The sequence below is a fragment of the Sorex araneus genome, chromosome 2 (genome assembly GCF_027595985.1).
Source record: "Sorex araneus isolate mSorAra2 chromosome 2, mSorAra2.pri, whole genome shotgun sequence".
NCBI lineage: Eukaryota > Metazoa > Chordata > Mammalia > Eulipotyphla > Soricidae > Sorex > Sorex araneus.
This window is the reverse complement of record NC_073303.1, coordinates 24,413,478-24,435,432: the sequence shown is the minus strand read 5'-3', so window position 1 is coordinate 24,435,432 and position 21,955 is coordinate 24,413,478. Positions and strand designations below refer to the sequence as shown.

General features: G+C 41.1%; 1 protein-coding gene across 1 annotated transcript in view; it reads left to right on the top strand.

The window, feature by feature from the left end:
- The first annotated feature begins 2,867 nt into the window (after positions 1-2,867).
- The window catches only part of TMEM170B (transmembrane protein 170B), a 38,283-nt gene continuing 19,195 nt past the window's right edge, over positions 2,868-21,955 (top strand). The window contains exon 1 of the mRNA XM_055127085.1: positions 2,868-3,459. Within this exon, the coding sequence (XP_054983060.1) occupies positions 3,159-3,459 (301 nt within the window). The 5' untranslated portion in view covers positions 2,868-3,158. The remainder of the gene's footprint in view (positions 3,460-21,955) is intronic.

Here is a 21,955-nt window from a genome sequence, read left to right as displayed (position 1 = left end):
CAAACACCTAACCGCTGTGCTATGGCTCCAGCCCCAGGACAATATGATCTTATATGTTAATATATACTCTCTTTGGAATTAATAAGATATCTAAGTCTTAAGGGTGTTTCTCACTTGTAGGTGAGAAATAAAACAGAACCTGTTTGTGAACTATTGTTTACTTAATACTCAAGAACACCTGGTTGAAAGAGTAGTCTAGAAGTTGTTTGGGGTGTTCCTCAATTTCTAGTAGGAATGTTAAACCATTCTTTATTGTTGTATTGACAAAATATCAAAATCTGCAGGGAAAGAAATTACTCAACTTTCATTTGCATTAACTCAGTTTTGGGTTTCCTAATTCTGGTAGTGGGAAATTAGTGGAAGGTTTATCAAGGCAAAAACAAATGCAGAAACACAGGATATTACAGACACAAGATACCAAATGATAAATGGACATGTCAGGGAGAAAGTTGTTGGGTTTTCAACGCACATTATCAACTTCACTATGTCATGCTTTCTCATTTCCTGAAATGAACAGTGGGATTAGGTTTAACATCATCTATGTGAAATTAGAAAAATGGTGAATTTATTCAATTATTCATTCAACAATTATTAATTGGCACTATTCAATTATTCATTCAGCAATTATTAATTGGCACTATGTGCTGTGTATTGATCCAGGTTTTGAATATTTTAAATGTATGCTGCTAAGTTTAAATAATAGTAGGCAATAAGAATGTGACATGCATATAAAAATGACAAAACTTCTAATACGAAGGTTTAATAAACCGCAGTTGAGTCTGCTGTGCACCTGCACATTCTTTAATCCATATAAGGATAAATCTTTTACAGCGAACATTAAGTAATTCCATCTAGGATCTGAAAGTTGAGTAAATAGAGTATAGTTGTGGTTTGCTCTCTAGCCCACATTGTCCCTTGAATACGCATCTTTTTCTTCTTGCTTTTTTCACTCTGGAGAAGTCTGTGTTCTCTCTTAAACATGCATTTCTCTTTCCTCACACAGAAGTGAACTCTGTGCAATAAACACTCTTGCTTTACAAAAAAAAATGCGGTTGCTAAGAAGAACGAACAAATTAAGAATTCAAAAATTGGGTTCTGAGTGGTCTCAACGCTGTTATGTCACTTCATTTTGCAGAATCAGTTTTCTTATCTGTAAAATAAAGTGAATTAGAAAAATGTTAAAACCTCCTTTCAACCCATAATCTTAAATTAGCAGTTCTAATTAACTTGTACAATTAAACTGTAGGCTTAAATCAACTTAAATTCCCTTTCCTGTAATGTGACATCAAATAGACAAGACCGCAGACATACATGTACTTTTAAAATAGTTACCAAAGTATTATCTTACAGTGCAGCACCTTGTCAGATATACTAGCCTTAGCTAGAATGTGAACTGTTGTTGTTGTTGTTGTTGTGGGCCCCCCCCGGAGAATGCTTAGGGGGCAACTCCTGGCTCTGCACTCAGGGATCATTCCTGGGGTGCTTGGGGACCAAATGGGATGTAGAGGATCAAACCCAAGTCAGCTGCATTAGGGCAAGAGCCCAAACTGGTATGCTATCTCTCCAGCCCGCCCCACCCTTTTGTTTCTGTTTTTGGGGCCACACCAGATGGTGCTCAGGGTTTACTCCTGGCCCCAAGCTCAGGGATCCCGTCTCACGGCACTTGGGATCAAACTCCATCGCGCAAAGGCCAGCACCCTACCCATTGTACACCTCACCCCGGAACTTCTTTGCTATGTCGAGTTTTGTTTCACTTGGCAGAGCAGCGGGGAAGGATGGACTTGCGCTCGTGTTTGTGGAGAAGGGGGCATTGCCAGTGCCTCTGCTATCAACAGAGCTTCATTTTTATTTTTCACATCCAAAGGTGTCAAAATCAAGAAGCTTAACTTCTTTGTACTGAGATTTCGGACAATTCCTGCTGCAAAGTAATGCAGAGAAGTGGATGTGCACAGTGGCAAGCACGAGAAATCTCCCCATCTGGTTGATCTTAAGGGAAATAACACTAGACAAAAAGGACACTGCAGCGAAGAGGGGCCTGAAAGACAGTACTGGGGTGCAAGCACTTGCTTTGCATGAGACACCAGCTCTGCTTGGAATCGTAGCACCACCTAGTCAGGAATGATCTCTGAGCACTGAGCCAGGGTTAGCTCCTAAGCATCGCTACCCAACCCTCCGCCTCACCTCCAGAAAATATTGCAATGGGGGGGCGGGGGGAGAGCCAGCGCGGGGCGGGGGTGGGGGGCATTCACGGCTGGGACACCTGCCAAATCCTAGGCCAATGGGTGATTTAGGATGCTGCGCGCGCTCACCGGAGGCCCACGTTCTTGCTGCAAAAAGGACCGACGTGAAAGAAAAATAAAAAATTAAAACGGCGAATTATTTACGCCGACGAAGGCAGACACCTTTGTCAAAAGTTTTTCACTCGATGCCAAATACCTGAGGCTGTCCGAGAACGCAGCTCGCGGACTCTGGTCAAGCGCTCGCACAGCCCCGAAGTTGCGTCAAGCCCCGCTGGGGGGCCAGGGACCTCGGAGCTCCCAGCGGCGCGCGCGCCCGGCGCCCGGGGGCGGGGAAGGCGCGGAGGTGGTTCCCCGAGAGCAGCCAATCAGCAGCGGGGCCCGGTGGTGGCGCTAGTGACGTAGCGCCGCGTGCCCCCGCCCCACTGCGGGTCGGGCTCCGCGCCGCGAGCCGACCGAGCCGGCGCGCCGCGGGGAGCGGCGCTGGGGAGGGCGGCGCGCCGCGGGGTGGAGCGGAGTGAGCATGCGCGGCGGCCCGGCGCGGGCGGGGGAGGCGGCCCGCGTGCGCGCGCGCAGCAGCGGCCCGCCGGCGGCCGCGGGCGGAGGGGGCGGTTCCGCGAGTGTCGGCGGCCTGAGGGTGGGCGGGCGGGCGGCAGGTGCCGCCGGCGCAGTCTCCGCCGGACTCTGGGTGGCCTCGTCCCGCTGCGGTGATGAGCCGGACTCCGCCGGGGGCTGCACCTGCCGGCTGCCCATCACCCGGGGCTTCCCGGCGTGACCTCGGCCTTCGCGGGTGCCCGGCCCCGGCGGCGCCGCGCGGCCCCTGAGAGGCCGCCGGAGCGGCCTCCTCGGCCCCGAGCCCTCGCTCGGGGGCCGCGCGGGGAGAGCGCTCGGCCCCCTCCCCTCCGCCGTCCGCTGTCCTCAATGTCTCCCCGGCGGGGAGGGGGCTGCCTGGGAGACTCGCTGAGCAGCCCCCCGCCGAGGCCCGGCGCCCCGCAAACTCGGCCGGCGGCGGCGGCGGCCGGGAGGAGCCGCGCACCCGCCGCCGCCCCCGGAGCCGCACAGCCGCCGCCGCCGCCGCCGCCGCCGGGCGCCCGAGGAGAGGGCGGCGGGCGCCCCCCGGGGAAGATGAAGGCGGAGGGGGGCGACCACTCCATGATCAACCTGTCGGTGCAGCAGGTTCTGAGCCTCTGGGCCCACGGGACGGTGCTGAAGAACCTGACGGGTAAATTGACGGCCGCTCCCGGGGCCGGGGCCGGGGCCGGGGATGCGGTGCCGCCCCTCGCCCGCCCTTTCCCTCCCACCCTCCCTCCCTGCCGGGGATGCGCTCGGAGCGCGCCGGGGCCTCGGCCGCGCCACCGGGGCGGGATGCGGGTGCGCCAGCGCCCAGCCCGGGCCCCCTCGGCGGCAGCCCCAGCGCCCCGCCGCCAGGTTCCCGACTTCTGGGGGGCAGAGGCTCCGACCTCCGCATCCTCCCCCGGCGCCGTAGTACGCGCGGGAGAGCGTTCGTGCTGACCCCGGAGCACCCCCTTGCCCGCCGCACCCCACCCCCACCGCGCGCACGCACACGCGGCTGGCTGTTGAGATCTTGGGTTCTGCTATGTTTCTTTCTTTCTTTCTTTCTTTCTTTCTTTCTTTCTTTCTTTCTTTCTTTCTTTCTTTCTTTCTTTCTTTCTTTCTTTCTTTCTTTCTTTCTTTCTTTCTTTCTTTCTTTCTTTCTTTCTTTCTATCTTTCTTCTCTCTTTCCTCTCTTTTTCCTTTTCTCTTTTCTTTTCTTTCCTGGCACACCTCTCGCCTAATGCAGGATTTAAATCTCCCGTTCCCAGTTTACCCATTTGCTTCAAACACTCCGTTTTTTTTTTTTTTTAGAGGGTGCGGGTAGGAGGTGCAGTGTCGGTACCACTTAAGCCGGGTGTTAGCGGGCCTAGGCTGGGCCACGGGCTCGAACCGCTATGTCTCCGCCCTCTCCGGTTTCCTGGTGCCCGTCTCTGTCCCAACAAACTGCGGCTGCTTCTGTGACATTTGATAATTTTTTTTCTTTTTTTTGGTATTTCTCTTCGTCCGCCAAGGCTGTCAGGAAGGAACTGCACTTAACTAGGGTAGCACAATTAGCAGCGGTGTCTGGATGGCAGAGTGGACAGCAAGCTCATATTTTTATCGAGTCTGCAGATTGGCGTTGTGAAGAAACTTCGGGTCTTATGAAGGCGGAAGTGTTTATATGCTTGGAGTTCTGCATTTTAGAAGTGCCTTCTTCAAGCCAGGGTGGGCAGGCGAAATTCATTCGTAATTTGCCTACTTCTAGGAGAGGAAAAAAGACAACTCTCAGGATTTGATTATTGTAAATGCATAAGGCAGCTAATTTGATAGCACTTTATTCCTAATGCGTTTTGGCAAAACGAGCCAAGGCCGTAAGGAGTATTTAATGACCTCTTTTGGCAGAATCTGAATCAAAATACACATATATGAGTGTAGGTCGGTAATTTGTATGTAGGTATAGGTATAAAATCTGGCACGATGTGTGGAATTTTGTTAGTCATAGATAAAAATTTTATGGAGTAGTTGTGTACCACACAGATGACTTCAAAAAAAAAAAACCCGCAGGTTTCCTTGAATATGGAAATTAGAATCTACATAGATTGATTCGTGGTATCCTCACTTTTAATCTGTGGTTATTTACCTTGGAACATATTGACTCTGTGATAGTTGCAAGTCAGGAACAACTGCAGTGAGTTAAAGACCATTTCATGATTCAATGAAAGTTAGAGACGGACTATTTTAGCTTCCAGAGGCTCTGCTTGTATTTACTCAATGTTCATTTTAGATAAACTAGTTGTGTTTATTCCAGGTGAAATAAAAAGTGAGGACTATATATATAGGAGTATATATATATGTAGTTGTATATGTTAGTAACTGACTTTGTAGAGATAATCTTAACTGTCAGTTGCTCATCAGACCTTGCTGTTTCATAAATGATGTGCTGAGCATCTAAAACCAAGACTAACTTGGGAAACTTTTCTAGGAAATGAGTTTTCTAGGCGTCTAAGCATACAGAATTATGTTGGCCAGGATAAAAGTAGAGAAAAGTTAACAGTGCGTTGCTAGGTTAAGCAATTCTATGACTTATAGAAAAAGTGGACAAAATAGTAATATTCTGGTGTAGTTTGTTGTGCCCGTCTTCAAGCTGTTAATTTTAGTAATCTGATGCAAGAGATGCAACCCACAGTACTGTTTAGAACTTGATCTCTTGAAAAACAAACAGATTAAACTCCAAAACCAAGACACTATTGAGTGCCCTCTGTGTAGCCGGCACATTACTTTCGTTCTTTCTAACCCTCAGAATGGCTTTTAATCACAGATTTGCAGTGATGCTCAGAGAGGTAATTAAGTTCCCCTAAATCTTCTAAATTAGTGTTTGCCAAACTGGGTCCCTCCCGCCTAGGCACTGAAACTATCCAAGAGCCATAGTAACCTTGCAGGTGGCGGGTGGGGCACACCTTGTTTGCTTTTAAAGAAGGTAGATACAGGTCACCGCACTTTTTCTTTTCTTCTGAAAAGTGGGAGGTAAGCCAAATAAGTGTGGGGAATCTCTGATGGTAAATAATTGATCCAGGCCTTAAACCCGAGTGTTTGCTTGTAGAACTCTTCTTTTCCCTTTACTCTGCACTTTTGGCTACTTCTGCTTTATTCCCTTCAGATACAGTCAGTTTCTTTAGGTTCTATCTTTTACACTTGCTTTTATTAATATACTTTAAAATTATACTATAATTTTTAAATTTGTCTCCTCTAGACTGAGATTTTTTAATTTCTGAAAAATTTATTTTCCAAATTACTGAATTCCAGAATCACAAAGTTCTGAAACTCCTGCTTTATAATACCTGTCATGTAACAGTTGAATTTTTAAAGGTAGTGACTTAGCATATTTTAATTAAATTATATGTTAGCTCCATGTGTTGGAGTGAATGTGTTGTTAACTAGGGAATTTGGTGCTAAATATCTTTTATAGGTAATGATTATATCTTTATTTTTTTTTGTTTGGGGGCCACACCCAATAGTACTGAGGGTACCATATGTTGGGGATTGAATCCAGGTCAGCTTCATGCAAGCCAAGGGTTTTACCTGCTATGCTATCTCTCCAGCCCACTTGTTAGATCTTTTTTTTTTTTTTTTTTTGCTTTTTGGGTCACACCCAGCAGTGCACAGGGGTCACTCCTGGCTCATGTACTCAGAAATCACCCCTGGCGGTGCTCAGGGGACCATATGGGATGCTGGGATTTGAACCCGGGTCGGCTGCATGCAAGGCAAATGCCCTACCCACTGTGCTATCACTCCAGCCCCCCACTTGTTAGATCTTTAAAACATATATATGAATTTTTTGGTGCTACTTAGTCCCACAGTGCTTTTGTGTATCTTAATCTTTTCAGCAATCTTGAGAGGTATTGTTTGTCTTAATTTGGCACATTCAGACATTTAAACATAAAAAGTGACTTAAATCTGATAGCTAGTAGGTAAAAAATGATCTTTTTAAAATTTATCTTCACATACTAAGTCAGAAGGTATTTTTGACTAGGAAATGGGCTATAGAAAAGAGCCTACAAGGGGAATGGCTCAAATGGTACAGCGATGTGTAAGACCCTGAGTTTCATCCAAGTGTCACCTCTGCTCTCTATGGCTGGAAATTGCCCCTGTGTATTAAAAAGAACAGTGTAGTGTAGAACTAGATTGCTTGGGATTTAAGAAGTTTAGTAAATTTGCAAAAGTAATCTCAGTAAAAATCCTGATGAACTAAAGAATAGAGAATGTATTGTCATACTTTTTGCTTCATACAAAATAGAAGTACGATTTAGCCTCTTTGATTGGGAGCCAACCTGGCTATCTGACTGGGGTCTCCCATATGAAAAGCGGTGCTCCAGCTCTCGGAGCCTTCTCCCCAGCTCCAGGCTTTTCTGTTTATCTTATTCCATGGGTGAAGCACGACAAATTTTATATTAACTATCAAAAATTCCAGTGACTTTAGCCAAGTAGATTAAATCTTGAAAGAAAAATATTTTCAACAGAAAATATCTTTATATAAATAGGGTGAAACAAACATTTACCTTGGTCTAAGTTGCTTGCGCTCTTGTGAATCTTGGAAAATTAGGAGCATATATGTACTAATTGTAATAGTATTTAAATAAAATTTTATTGGAGAGAGGGCATGTTCCCAAGGAATGGTCAGGGGGCCCAGAGGACTATCACTCTCCTCAGCCATGAGTCTCACCCAGGCCGGTGGTTCAGTGCTACAGCCTCAGGATGCAAGGCTGCTCCGACCTGTGATTACAGAGACCATCGGGGCCACACCCTGCAATGCCGGAGAGGCCTGTGATGCTCTATAGGTCAGGCACACACCTTGCATGTGCCCTAACTGCTAGTCATCTCCCAGCACCTCCTTTTTTAAAAAAAAAAAAATTTTTTTTTAAGAAAAAGTGAGGGTTTACCCTCAATGGTCTTCTGGGTGTTTGGGAGCATTCCCGGTGATGCTAGACCAATTCAGTACTTGGGCCTATCAGGCTATGCGGCTTGGGCTCAGGTATTTTCTCAGTCCCTCAGAATTTCTCTGGGCTGGGGGGACTATAAGGTGGTAAGGGTTTGAATTTAAGACCTTGTGATCTGTCACTTGAACTATTTCCCAGAGTCCTGAAAATAGTTTTGAGGAGTTTAGGTTGCTAGATCAATGAACATTAGCTCATAAATAGGCAGTTTTTCACCTTTCATTTGATGTACTATCTCAGTTATTGAATGTAAATCAGCTTTTGACTTTTTCCTCCTCATAATTATGAAATGGCTTGTAAGTAATTCTTACATTAAGAAATCAGACGATTTCACTCATTCGTGACATACAGAAAAACACAAGGGAATAGTCAGTATTGAATGATGATAAACCCTTGGACTTTGACTACCAAGTTGAAATGTCAGGCAGTGTGGAGAGGTGGATTGTGGGGAGAGGGAGAAGGAGGCCAACTGGAAGTGTCAGGACAGTGGCGGAGGGTCTTCGACACTTTGACAGTGATGGTGAAGGTGCAGTAACTTTGCATGTCAAAACCACCATATATGTTAGCACTAGTGTAACAGTGTTACCTAAACTGCAGGGTTTTTTTTTGGGGGGGGGTCACAACTAGTGATGCACAGGGGTTACTCCTGGCTTATGCACTCAGGAATTATCCTGGCAGTGCTTGGGGGACCATATGGGATGCTGGGAATCGAACCTGGGTTGGCCGTGTGCAAGGCAAATGCTCTACCCGCTGTGCTATCACTCCAGCCCCTAAACTGCAATTTTTAAAAATAAAAGAAATCATATCCAGGGCTTCTGAATTTCAGGATGAATGATAATTTACCATGAATGATATATTACCAACATTTGACACTTTTTACTGTGCTGGGCATTCTAAGAATATTTGTATATGTTATTTTATTTGAGCCTCACAATAATCTCATGAAAGTAGGGTTTCTTATTAAATAGTTTTTAAAAAGCAGAGAAGCAGGTATGTTTTGAGAGCTTGAAAAAGTGCCCATCAGTTCAGTTCAGCAAACATTTGAGTAACTACAATGGGCATGAGACTACTAGGAATAAATATCTGAATAGCAACTATTTTTAAGAGGCTTACCCCCTAGTGAGATTTGATACATTTTTAAATTAATTAATTGATAAAATTTTGTAAAATTTTTGTGTTGCAATGTAAGAAAATACAAAATTTAGTCACATTTTGACATTTGTTGTTTTCATATTTTAAGTCAGGACTGTGGAAATGATGTTAATACTGTTAATAATCTAGTCCTAGTGTGGGGCTTATGGTGAAGCTCTCAGCTAGAAGAGTAGTTCTCAGAAGATTGGTGCTGGTGGTCTGCTGCTGCCTCCAGGCGCCAGTCCTCTCCCTGTGGACCGTCCATGGGACTTCTCATAACACGGCTTCCCCCATACCAGTGAGGAAAGGGAGAGAGCAGAGAAAGAAATGGAAGGAGAAGCCATGTGGATTTTTCTAGTTTACTCTTGGGATCTTGGAAGAGATAGACTGCCCCATTAGTTGCACTCTTTACTGATCACACAGGCTAACTCTGGTACGTTGTTGTGAGGGTCAGGAATGCACAAAGGTGTGAATGCTAGGTTTGCATCATTGCGGATCTCTCCTTAGGCCAGCCTCCCACAGACTTGTATGGGGATAAGAGAAAGACTACTGGAAGAGAAGTTTAGAGGCAGTGTAGTGAGTGGGTATAGTGTTTGTAACATAAAAAGGAGGAGAGAATCGTAAAAGCCTTCGCAGTGCGTAGAATCAGAGCTATATTGCAGTGTCTAGCACTTTGATAAAACATCCGATAGAGATGAAAATGCCTATCATTGTTCTTGGACCATTTCTCAAGGTCTAGAGATTCTAACTGTCCTTTAGATCCAGTACTTCTGTGACTTGGGTCCAGGATAAAAACAGGTAAATTAGGATTTTATAGAGAGAAGAAGAGATGAGCTACTTGTAGGATGGTTTAGAAATACTACTAGGATTTATACTTCATCTAATTTCAAAAGTATTAATACATTGCTTTTCAATACCTCTATTTTGCTAAGGTGATTTTTCAATAATCTGAAACTGGATTTTTATTATAAAATTTGTCATGGTTTTGAAACCTTGCTGCAGAGCAGAATCACCTGGGTCCCGTTAGGGCATAGGTTCAGAGCCCCACTGCATATGTACGGAGTAAGGTCTTTGCTAACAGCATAGGAAGTAGCATTTTAAACCAGATTTTTGGGTTATTTTATTATTCAAAATAATAACATATTTTGGGAACACTTTAAATTTATTTTTTGTGATAGAGTTATAGCCATGTTGCTGTGCTTAATATAGACTTTTATGGGCCAGTGTTATAGTACAGAGGTAGGATGCTTACCTTATGTGCAGCTGACCCTGATTTGATCCCCGACATCATATATAGCAACCCAAGGCCCCCACCAGCAGTGATCCCTTAGCACATAGCCAGGATTAAGTCCTGAGTACTGTTGCGTGTGACCCCCCCGAACCAGAATATATACATACGTATTTATAGATATGGACTACTAGTGGAGGGAAGTGGAGCTGGTGGGTGGGGATCGTGGTGGTGGAACTTTGTGTACATGAAACCCTATCACTGACTGTGTTGTAAACCAGAATGCCGAGAATAAAGTTTAAGAAAAAGATCAGTTATTAACTTTAGAGAATAATTTCTATATTTTAGTGAGATAGTGCAGGGATTCCGGCGTTTATCTTGCATACAGCTGACCCCAGTTCAGTCCTCTACATTATACATGTTCCCATCACCATCAGGGGTGATACCTGAGCCCCGCTGGGTGTTTCCCCTAAACAAAACAAAACAAAAATTTAATTCTGAAGGGTTTAGTTTTATTACACTTATTAAAGGCATTAAATCCCTGCACAGACTCAGGTTCCAGCGCCGGAGACCAGCCCTGTGCTTCAGTGTGTGAGAACTTCGCTATGCCTCAGTTTCCCCAGGCCGGGAGACTGACCCCAGGACACATGCAGATCCAAAGCTTTAACAATTTAATAATATTATCATGTATATGGACTGGATGGAATTACACACACCTGAGTTCCTCTGCCGGTACCTTCCTGCATGGGCCTGTCCAAACGTGTAGAGAGGAGCCTCCAGCATGGCTGCAGCTAGGTTCCGGTGGTCTTCGGCTGCCGGGAGCTCTGCTCGGGGTGGGGAGGGAAGCTGGAGCCCATCTCCTCCGAGGGGCCCCGGAGAAGACAGCCAGGCATGCGGGCAAGAGACTCTCTTAATTCCATCAACAGTCAGCACCCAGAGACTTAAAAGCAAGCTCCCAGATATCTTTAGCCTGCTTCTCCCTCTGGGAGAAACTGGCAATCTTCTAAGAGTTTCCTGCCCCCATGGGACAGCCTTGCAAGCTTCCCATGGTGTATTCATATGCAAAATCCAGTAATAAGCTGGATCTCACTCCCCTGACCCTGAAGAGCCTCCAGTGCAACATCTTCAGGAGGGCCAAGTTGAAATAGACCTCTAAGATCTCAGGGAAAGGACGAAATGAGATGTTACTGAGCCTGCCCGAGAAATCAGTGATTAATGGGATATTGTGATTGATTGATTGATACGGACTAGAGCCATAGCACAGCGGGTAGGGCATTTCCCTTGCTTGTGCCGACCCAGTTCAGTTCCTCCATCCCTCTCGGAGAGCCCAGCAAGCTACTGAGAGTATCCCACCTGCATGGCAGAGCTCGCAAGCTACCTGTGATGTATTGGGTATGCCAAAAACAGTAACAACAAGTCTCACAATAGAGACGTTACTCGTGCCCACTCAAGCAAATTGATGAACAATGGGATGACAGTGCTACAGTGCATTAAATGCATGATAAGAGTTGTTTGAATTTTCTTTCCAGTATAATGTGAGTCCTGGTAGATTTCTATATGCAGTTTTAAAGAAGCATTAGGATCTTTGAACATACGAGTCAAGAAACTGAGTTTAGTCTTAATGCTACTAGTTAGCTTTCGTACTTTAGTCACATTTCTCGTCAGTAGTAGACTCTCATACCAACAATTTTCATAATGATTGTAAGGAAATCTAGACATGTCTATCTAGGCATTTTAATGACTTAGTAAAAATGTTTTAGGGACTGACTGATAGTATAGCAGGTTCAATTTCCAGTATCCCAGGTGGTCTCCCAAGCTTCACCAGGAGTGATTCACCTTAGTGCAGAGATAGGGATAACCCCTAATCATAGATGGGTGTGGCCCAGAAACCAAAAAAGAAAAAATGGTGTCTAGATTTACTGTAGTTATAGTTATTCAGCTAGCTTCCTGGGGAGTTTCTTTCAGGCTGAAGTGATAGTGCAGCAGGTAGGTCTCAAAAAACAAAAAAGAAGCAAGAATATCGTATCATGTGAGAGAAGATGAAAATCATGGTTTGCCGCAACATGGATGTAACAGGAGGTATCCCAAGTGAAAGGGAGCAGGGCAAATACCAGACGACACACTTACATGTGGAATATAAGTGAGAGTAGACAGTGTCGAGCAGTGAACCAGTTACCAAACAGTGGCAGGAGGAGGGAAGGAGTGAAGAAGAGCAGATTAGAAGAGACATAATGGTGGAGGGTTGTGGGCACTTTGGTGGTGGTGGAGGGGTGGAGTGGGGGTGCAGTTATTCTTTATATCGGTAATCATAAGCTTTAATGCTAACTTCCTAAACTACAATAAAAGCATTTTTTTAAAATTGAAAAACATTTACAGATTTCCTTAGATTCTTTTATCTTAATTGAAACAATCATGTTCCTTTTTGTTGCTTGATGTCTTTTCACTTAGGATGCCTGAAGCCATGCAAGTATATTTTGAAACTGTTGATAATTACTTTTTTTACAAGTTCACAATAGATTCAGATTTTGACATTTAATCCTTATATTTTATAGCGAGGCAATTAGAACTGATTAGGAGGGAAGACAGTTGAACGGCACCTTTTAGAAAGTTATTGCATGGTTTAAGTAGAGAGCAATTTTTGAGCCATTTAAATAGCCTTAAAGAATTTAAACGAAAGATACTGTGATTGTCTTAAAAACCTTTTTCTAACCATTTTTTCCATTCAATAACTACTACAATTAGTAGTTTGGCATTTTATGATTATCTGATACAAGGGTAAAGTAAGTGCATAATAATAATTTTGCCATAAGCTTTAGAGAGAGGCAACATGGAAAGCTAATTTTGAAGGTGTCACAGTTTTTTTGTTATATTTTGGGGCCATACCCAGGGGTGCTCAGGAATTACTCTTGACTGTGCTCAGGGGACCATATTGTGATGCCAGAGATTGAAACCTGGATGCAAGATAAATACTGTATGTACTGTACTGTCTCTCTGCCCCTGAAGGTGCTGTGATGAAATTTTAAGTGTCTTTTGCTTTTTTTTTTTTTGCAGTAGTGGACAACTATTAAGTATCTGTGGTAACTTTAGCTTTTATATTAATCATTGAAGTGAATTTGTATTTTGTATTGCATACAAGTGTACAAATACAGAATTTTAAAACTGGTTAAAATGTTAGAGTAATTAAAAATAAAGGATATCTTATATTTGATTCAATCTCATTTGTTTTTTATTTATTTTAGTATTTCCTTCTAGAATGCATTGATCTAAAAAAGCCTTTCTTAACTGTTTAATGACAAGTTCTCTAGCAGTTAAATCTCTTGGTTTTTTTCTTTCCAAAAATAGTCTTTAATTCGTCTCTACTTTTGAAAATATTTCACCTGGGCATGGATTTCTAATTTAGTAGATTTTTCCCGTTATTCTATAAAATTTATCATGATTGTATTCAGATTAGTTTCTGATGAAAAGCTTGTAGTGCTTTTTATTTTTTATGATATATACTTTTACTTTCTGATTACTGTATTATCTCCTTGATATTCACTCATTTTATTATACATTATCTAGATATATGAGGGTTGTTCATATTGTTTTACAGGTTTTTATTTATTTATTTTTTCTTTTGGAAGGTCTTTATTTTGCTTGGTGTTTTCTGATAGCTTTGTGGTTTGATATTTTTTTATTCCCTATGTTTTTAAGGAATTTTCTTTTACATTATCTTTCTCTTCCCCTCCAGTATTCCAACAACCATTCAACTTCAGATACTTCATAGTTCTTAGATGTTTTATCTTTTTATCCTTTCTCTTCTTTTTCACTCTTATATTTCAGCTTGAATTGTTTCAGTGGTCTATCTTTAAGTTCATTCTTCCTAGTCTAGTCGTGTGCTCATTAAAAGAACTTTTCATCTCTGATAACATGTTTGTTTATTTTTCTGTCACTTTAAAAAATATCTAGAATTTTATTTAAGTTTTTCGTGGAGTTTCCATGTCTGCTAAAATCCCCTGTCAGTGTTCACCTTTTCGACTGGAACTTTTAACCCGTTAAAATTTTAAAGCCTTGTCTGGTTGTTTTAAAAGCTGGGTCATCTCTAAGTCTGGTTTTATTAATCACTTTATTTCTTGACACCGAATTGGGTTGTTTTGGTTTTTTTTTGGGGGGGGGTTGATTTTATGTTTTTTGGTTTTGTCTTTATGTTTTATAATTTTCTTGAATAGTGTGCTTTCAGTATATGTAACAGTAGAACCTATACTAGAGAGTATTTATGGCTGGGGATTACCTCCTTCTGTTAGACCAGTAGTGTGATGACTTGATTTAATGTACTCAGGAGTAAGCAGACTGAGTTTTGTTAGCACTGTGATTCCCTTCCCCGTAAAACAGGTTCCAAATTCTTTACAAGTTACTGTTATTGCTTTGTACCCAGGGGCAGGGATTAGGTGCTTTCTTGTTGACTTTTAGCCATTTTTGCGTGATTGACACAGAAGAGGTTGCCTTTCCCACAACATATTATGGACCCAGTATGTTGCTTATTGCTTGTTTGGGGCCTCAGCATGGGGGCAGGGAGATTTATCAATCTGATTCAGTTTAGTCATCGGCCAGCTTTGTGTGTTAGTGTGTCATGGTGTGGGACTCGGCATGCTTGCCTTGCCTTTCTGAGCCAGGGTGGCTGTACTCTCTGGTTTCTTTGATTTGCTTTGGCAAGAATTTCCTATCTTTCCTGACCAGGTTCTCATTGGAGAATAGGTTCCTTACGTGGTTCTCTGCTCTTCTCCCGGGTCATTTTCTTTCTTCTTTTTTATATATTATCCTACATCTGAAGCTGAGGGTTTCTTAACAAGACAAGATTATTTCTGTTAGGTCTATTACTCACCGATCACTTGCTATTTCCTCTAAACCTACCAATGATATCACTCTCGTCTCCTTTCTAGTGCCAAGTCAATCTAGAGAGTGTAGAGTGGGTTTACTTTACTTGTGTCACTTCAGACCCACATTTGGCTTCCTGTAGTTTGCTAAAATTTAAGCTGATTTCTTCTTCACCAGTTAGTTGTGTGGTGCCCATTTTTTTGCATCTTGTGTTTTATCCCAGAGGACCCAATTTATGTATCTTTTCTTCTTGGAAGGGCTTGCCCCTCTTTACAATGGAGGTTTGTAAACCTCACCTCACTTTTGAGTTACATAGAAGTTAGAATTTGTATTTTATCATTTTATTATTATTAGAATACCTATCACAAATGCCTGGAAGAGATTGTGGTTTCTGTGACTGAGAAAAATCCTTATAACCACACTAAGTGACATTCTTTGTAGTTTTCTCATATCCTAAATTATGAGTATAAAATTTAAAATGACAGAACCGTTTTAGTAGATTTTAATTTGACTATTCCTAAATATTTTTTCAAATTCTTTTCAGTCTTAAAATCAAAGCCCAAGTCCAGGTATATACTTTCTTTTTGATTGACTCTTGAAGTATCTAGTATATAATTTTCTAATTGCAAATTCCTATATCTGCCACAGTAAGCTTTAAAAAAGTAACTTTCATTGAATCACTTTTGTCTCCTCACCCCAAGAGCTATTTAGATTTCAACAGATCTTGGTAATCCATAACCTCATCTCTGTTTCTTGAGTTTTTAATATTTTGTTGTGTATAATTCTGTGCTTTGATCTGTATATCTTAGAACAGTTGCTCTTAATTCTTGGGTTTGTATGAGATTCACCTAGGAAAATACATAATTCTTATGTTCAATTAAATCAGAATTTGTAGTTGTTATATTTCTTTTAGTAATTTTTTATAGCATTATGGTTGAGAATAATTAGTATTTACACTAGTATTTCCAAAGTGGGCAAAACTTCCTCCCAGGGGTGCTAGAATGATTGGGGCGGGGGGGTGGGGGTGGGGAGGTGTCTCAGGTGCAGGTGGGAGGTCCTTTTTGCTTGTTCTCAAGGTAGATTTCCAGGGAGTCTCTGAGTAATTATTTTTTGAAAGACAGGACTAGGCCAAACACATTTGGGAATATCTGGTTTAGAGTAACCATTTCTCACATTTTCATTATGTTTATCATTTTCATTAGAACCTTTTAAAACTTAGAACTTTAAATGGACTGGAGCAATAGCACAGCGGGTAGGGCGTTTGTCTTGCGTGTGGCCGACCCAGGTTCGATTCCTCCGTTCCTCTCAGAGATCCTGGCAAGCTATTTAGAGTATCCTGCCCGCACAGCAGAGCCTGGCAAGCTACCTGTGGCGTATTCGATATGCCAAAATAGTAACAAGTCTCACAATGGAGACATTACTGGTGCCCACTGGAGCAAATCGATGAACAATGGGACAACAGTGCTACAGTATTACAGAACTTTAAAATTAAATTCAGGAAGCCCCCTCCCCGCCCCCTGCCCGCCTCGGCTCGGGGCTTCTCCTGAAGCCCCCGCCTGGCACCTTTCCACTGCCGCCGTCGGATCCTAAAATTAAATTCATTTAAATTCAATTAAACCTTTAAATTGAAATTAAATCCTGTTCATTAAACTTAAAATTAAATCCTGCTCATTTTTAAAATGTAAGCTATAGTACTTCATTCTCTTGAGATCGCTTCTGATAGTCCTCCACATTATTTTTAGGATTCTGTATCCCATAGCATGACCTCTATGTTGTATTCCGAAAATCCTGGGGTGTTAAAATATTTGTCATTGAAGTACTGTTAAATACCCAACATGTTAATCTTGATAAAGTGAAAGTACCACGACTATGATTTTCTGTGGGGTAATGCTGCCTTCTCACCTCCTGATGAAACAAATGTAAAAAGTTAATGCAAACCAGGAGTCCGCTAGCTTTTTCTGAAAGAATCAGTGTTCAACATATTCATCTTGTAGATAGTAAATATTTTTGGCTCTGCAGGCCCTTTGGTTTCTTTCATAACTGTTAGAAAATAGCTGTGACAAATGAATATGGCATGTTCTAATAAAACTTTATGGAAGCTGAAATGGAATTTCTATGTGATTTTTATGTGTCCTGGCATTTCTTTAGATTTTTTTCATCCCTTCCAAAATATTAAAATCATATTTTTACTCATAAACATTCAGAAACAGGTGGTATGCCATTATGCCACATGTGCCCATGCTTTTTATACATCTTAGATTTGTTGTAATGAAACACAGTATTTAAGTGTATCATTTGGGTTACTTCTGTAAAGGAAATAAAATTATGAACATCCTCCAAATAGTCTTAATTGCACCATATTTTTAACGTCAAGAGTAGAATATGTTAATTATTATGTTTCCAGTTTGTACTTGCTAATGATCCAACTAGTATGGTTAGATATAATGCTGCAGTGCTTAAAATACATTTATTGTTTGTCTAATGAGATAGGTTTTGTCTGTATGCTTTTGGTATCTTAAAATAAGTACTTCTGTAATTTTATCTCAGTGATTTTCATCTATTCTATGTCATGATTATTTGATTATTTGGTAGGATGTGTGTGTGTGTGTGTGTGTGTGTGTGTGTGTGTGTGTGTGTGTGTGCACGTTTATGTAAGCACAGTCAGTACCTTAGGTCCTACAGATTTTTTTTTTTTTAGTTCCTTTATATAAGGGTAACTCTTGGTGAGACCCATTGGCTTAGCAGGGGAATTTCTCCTTGAATAAATTGTAGAATGAAAACTGTTTAAAAAACAGTTTATTTGCAGTTGCTAAGAATAAAAAGTAAAGAATGTGTCAAAAGTAAGTTTACCCATCTTTTATCTTTTAATTTTATCCCTCTTCTATTTTATCTCCTATTTTAGAAGATATTCATTGTGGGCTGGGAGATAGTTCAAGTGGTAGAGCACATGCCTGACATCTGTGAGACTCTCAGTTTGATCCCTAGCACCCCAGCACCCCCTGGTGCAGATCTAGCGTGCCCAAGCACTGGTTGGGGTGGTCCTGGTGGCCTCCAACCACAGCGGTCTGGGCAGCCCCTTCACACTAGTGGGCCCTGGCACTGCATTACTGATTGTGACACCTACTTAAAAACAAACAAAAAAATTATTGTGAAGTCTTAGTCCTATATATATATATTTTTTATTTAGTCCTTTATTTTTTAAAAATGTAGGATCATACATACTTGTTTTCACTCAGCTGATATTTTCTAGACATTTAGAGGGATTTGCTTCTCATAAATAAGTTTGTCTAAGAATTAAAGGCAAAAGCACAGAATTTAATTTTTGAGTGACTTGGCAACCTGGACTGATGAGATGCAGATTGGGAACAGTGCTATTTTTAGTATTGTTTGGATACTGGAACATTTCATAGCTCTCTTCTCTCTTATCTGACTGAAAAAACAAATACATTGCAATCCAGGCCAAAACTAGTTTAAAATGAAGATTACGGACTACCTTGGAAAGGGAAAAATAGTGATGAAGTTTTATGAGATAGCTCAGGAAGAAGACATGCTTCTGTGCAGTGAATCGTAGGTGATTGTATAGGTGGTGTATCTCAGAGTGTCTATTGCCCATGGTACTCGGGATGGGGAGTTGCCCCGGTGATGCTTGAACACCCTGACCAGCCCTTCAGTGCTAAGAGCCCAGGGGTCTGGTGCTGCTCAGGCTGTGTGGTCCTGAGGACGATCAGGGTCACCCCTGCAGTGCTCTTGGGCCTGCAGAGTCACAAACAGGGATGCCTGAGTGCTACTCCACCCAACCATTTGGTGCCAGGGATCAAACCCTGGTTGTGTGCGTGTCCTGACTCTTGTACTGACTCCCCAGCCCTGGACATGTATTTTTAAAGATTTCATTTTGTGTTTTGTTTAGCACAAGCAGAAATCTCTCTCTGACCTCCTCTTTCATTGCAGCTCAGCTGTTAGAATCTTGAATGAGTGGGGTGGAGATTTGAAAGAGATAACTGTGACTCAGCTGTGTGTCCCAGAGTTTAGAAAAGGTGGTACTGTTCTTCTCCTGTCCTCTGCGCATCCTCTTCGTCCCCTAAGGTTCTTGGACATCTGTTCTCACTCTATTCTTAGGCGCCTGCACTTCTCTTCACTCCAGCTAACCTGGTAGCTTTCCTATTTGGCCAGTAGTAGTGGAAATTTGCACAGATCTGTTATCCATGTAATTCAGAATCTGTAGAAAATTTTTACACTGACAGCTTTATTGATCTATCAGATAGTTAAGGATAATTATAATAACATGGAGCCTAAGTGGTAGATATTCTCAGCAGAGTTCAATTTGTTCCATGATAAATAATATTTTTCATTTTTATTTATTGGAGGGGCGTGTGTTTGGGCCACACCTGATGGTGCTCAGGAATTAGAGGTGGCATTTGGGCCACTCCTGGAAGCCCCTTTGAATTATTCCAGGGTCAGCAGTGTGTATGGCAACTCTCTTTTATTCTTAATTTATGATGTTCACTTTTGGAAAATTGTATCTTTTAAAATATAGGTGTCATGGGAGCAAGTTATTTCTTTTTGTCTGTAGTATGTTCAATTTTTTAATTTGGTGGAGGTAGCATAAAAGCACTATTTTTCTGAAAACTTGAAGAGAAAAATCTTTGAGCCACACGTTTTATTTATTTATTTTTTTAGTCAACAACATTTATCTCTTATGCCATTGAGAAACAAGTCACCATAATACACACTGAAAACTATATCATCAAGAATTTCTTGAAATGATTTCAGTTACTGGGTCCATTCTGTCAATTCTTAAGAATTTGGCAGTGTGAATGATATTTTAAAAATAGAAACATTAAAAAATTAAACTTTTATTTTGAGATAACTGTAGATTCACATGCAGCTGTAAGAAATTTTAATAAATCATGTACCCTTTAGTAGGAATGTTTTGGAAAAATAACAAGATAATACTAAAATCAGGATTGTCATTGATAGAAGAATCCACTAAATTCATTCTGATTTCACTAGTATTACTTGTACTTATTTTGCTTTTATTTCAAACAATTTTATCACTTGTATTTTTCAAAGTACAGAAAAGTCACATTGTCACAAATTGATCCCTATTGTTATCCTTTTATAGCCACACCTTGCATCTTTAGAAAAGTTTTTTTGTTTTTATGTTTTTTTTTTTTTACTGTGGCTTAGGTAAGATGGTTAAAAAGAGTGTATCAATTTATAGTATTGACTATTAAGTCACTGCACAGTGCCACCACCAAAGTGTCTATGACCCTCCACCACTGTTCCAATGTTACCTCATCATTTTTTTTAACGCCTGGTCATTTATGGTCTTGACTTAAAAGAATTGGTTTTGGAATTTATACTATGTATTAAAAAATTATGTAGCATTTAAAGTGGCAATTAGAATACTATAAAATTTACTATTATAATTTGCAAGTGAAATTTTTAGTTAGTGTTGAGTATATTCTCATAATTGTGTGGTAGATAGCCATGTCTTTTTCTGGACAACTGTGGGTAGTTTATGTAAGTGGACTAATTCAGTATGGTGTTTTATTGTGGGAGACTAGTTTTAGTGTATCTCCAAAGTTTATCCTTGTAGTGTATGACAGTAGTTTAAAACTGAATAATATTCCACCATATGTGTATATGCCATATTTTGTTTATTCATTTACCTTTCAATGGACACTTTTTCCTTTTTGCTATTATGAATAATGTTGATAGTAAATAGTGGTGTGTAAATAGCTCTTCCTTATCCTGCTATTCATTGTTCTGTATATATGCCCAGAAGTCAAAATGTTGTCTCATACGGTAATTTCATTTTTAATTTTTTAAATAATTGGCTCATTGTTTGCATAGCAGCATTATAATTTTATATTTCTACCAACATTTGTAATGTTTGGATAAATAAGTTATAACTTACCCGTTTTTGCTCTATTTCATGGTTATCGACTTCTGCATTTAAGAATGAATACACATCACATATAGCATGTATTTTAAGCTATAGAACATTTGCATAACAAGGATGTTCTTACAGTTACTTTTAAACACTTTACTTTTCCTTTTGGCTTTACTTTAATTCTGTGGGGAGGGCATACCCAGCAGTGCTCGGGGTTTACTTCTGGCTGTGTACTGTACTCTAGGATCACTCCTGGCAGGCCCTACGGGTCTACATGTGGTGCCAGGGATTGAACTCTGGTTGGCCCCATGCAAGGCAAGCTCTCTACCCGCTACACAAGTTAAAGTCAGCAGCTCTTTTAGCTATCACAGTAGCACCGTAGCACTGTCATCCTGTTGTTCATCCATTTGCTGGATTGGGCACCAATATCTTCTCCATTGTGAGACTTGTTGTTACTGTTCTTGGCATTATCAAATGTGCCACAGGTAGCTTGCCAGGCTCTGCCGTGCAGGCGGGATACTCTCAGTAGCTTACCAGGCTCTTTGAGAGGGACAGAGGAATCGAACCCGGGTCGGCCTGGTGCAAGGCAAACACCCTACACGCTGTGCTATCACTCCAGTCTAAAAAAATAGAAAAGAATAGAAAATTTTCAGATAAGGACTATTCGCCAGAGGCAGAAAGTTTTTAAAATTCGATTCTTAGATAAAATTTGTGAGTCTAACAAGTTACTGTTTGTGAGTTATTTAGATGAGGTTGATAAATCCACAAAACAAGTGCAATGAAAGTAGAAAGAATTATCAAAAAATGTTTCTATACCCGATTCCTCCAAACACTTTGGTTTTTGTAATTAGAGTTTTACATTGTTTAGAATGAGAGAACATTGTATGATATATGTTATAACTATAAAATTTTTCCTTAAAAAATGCTGTAACTCCCTCCCAAAAATTTGAATCTTAGTGTAGAAAACTATAGAAAATAGCAGTATATTAGCTAATAATTTGTTTTCAGAAATTTGCTAGTATTAAGGATTTACTAGCAAAATCGATAGATTATAGATATTTGATGAAGGAAAATTTGAGTATAG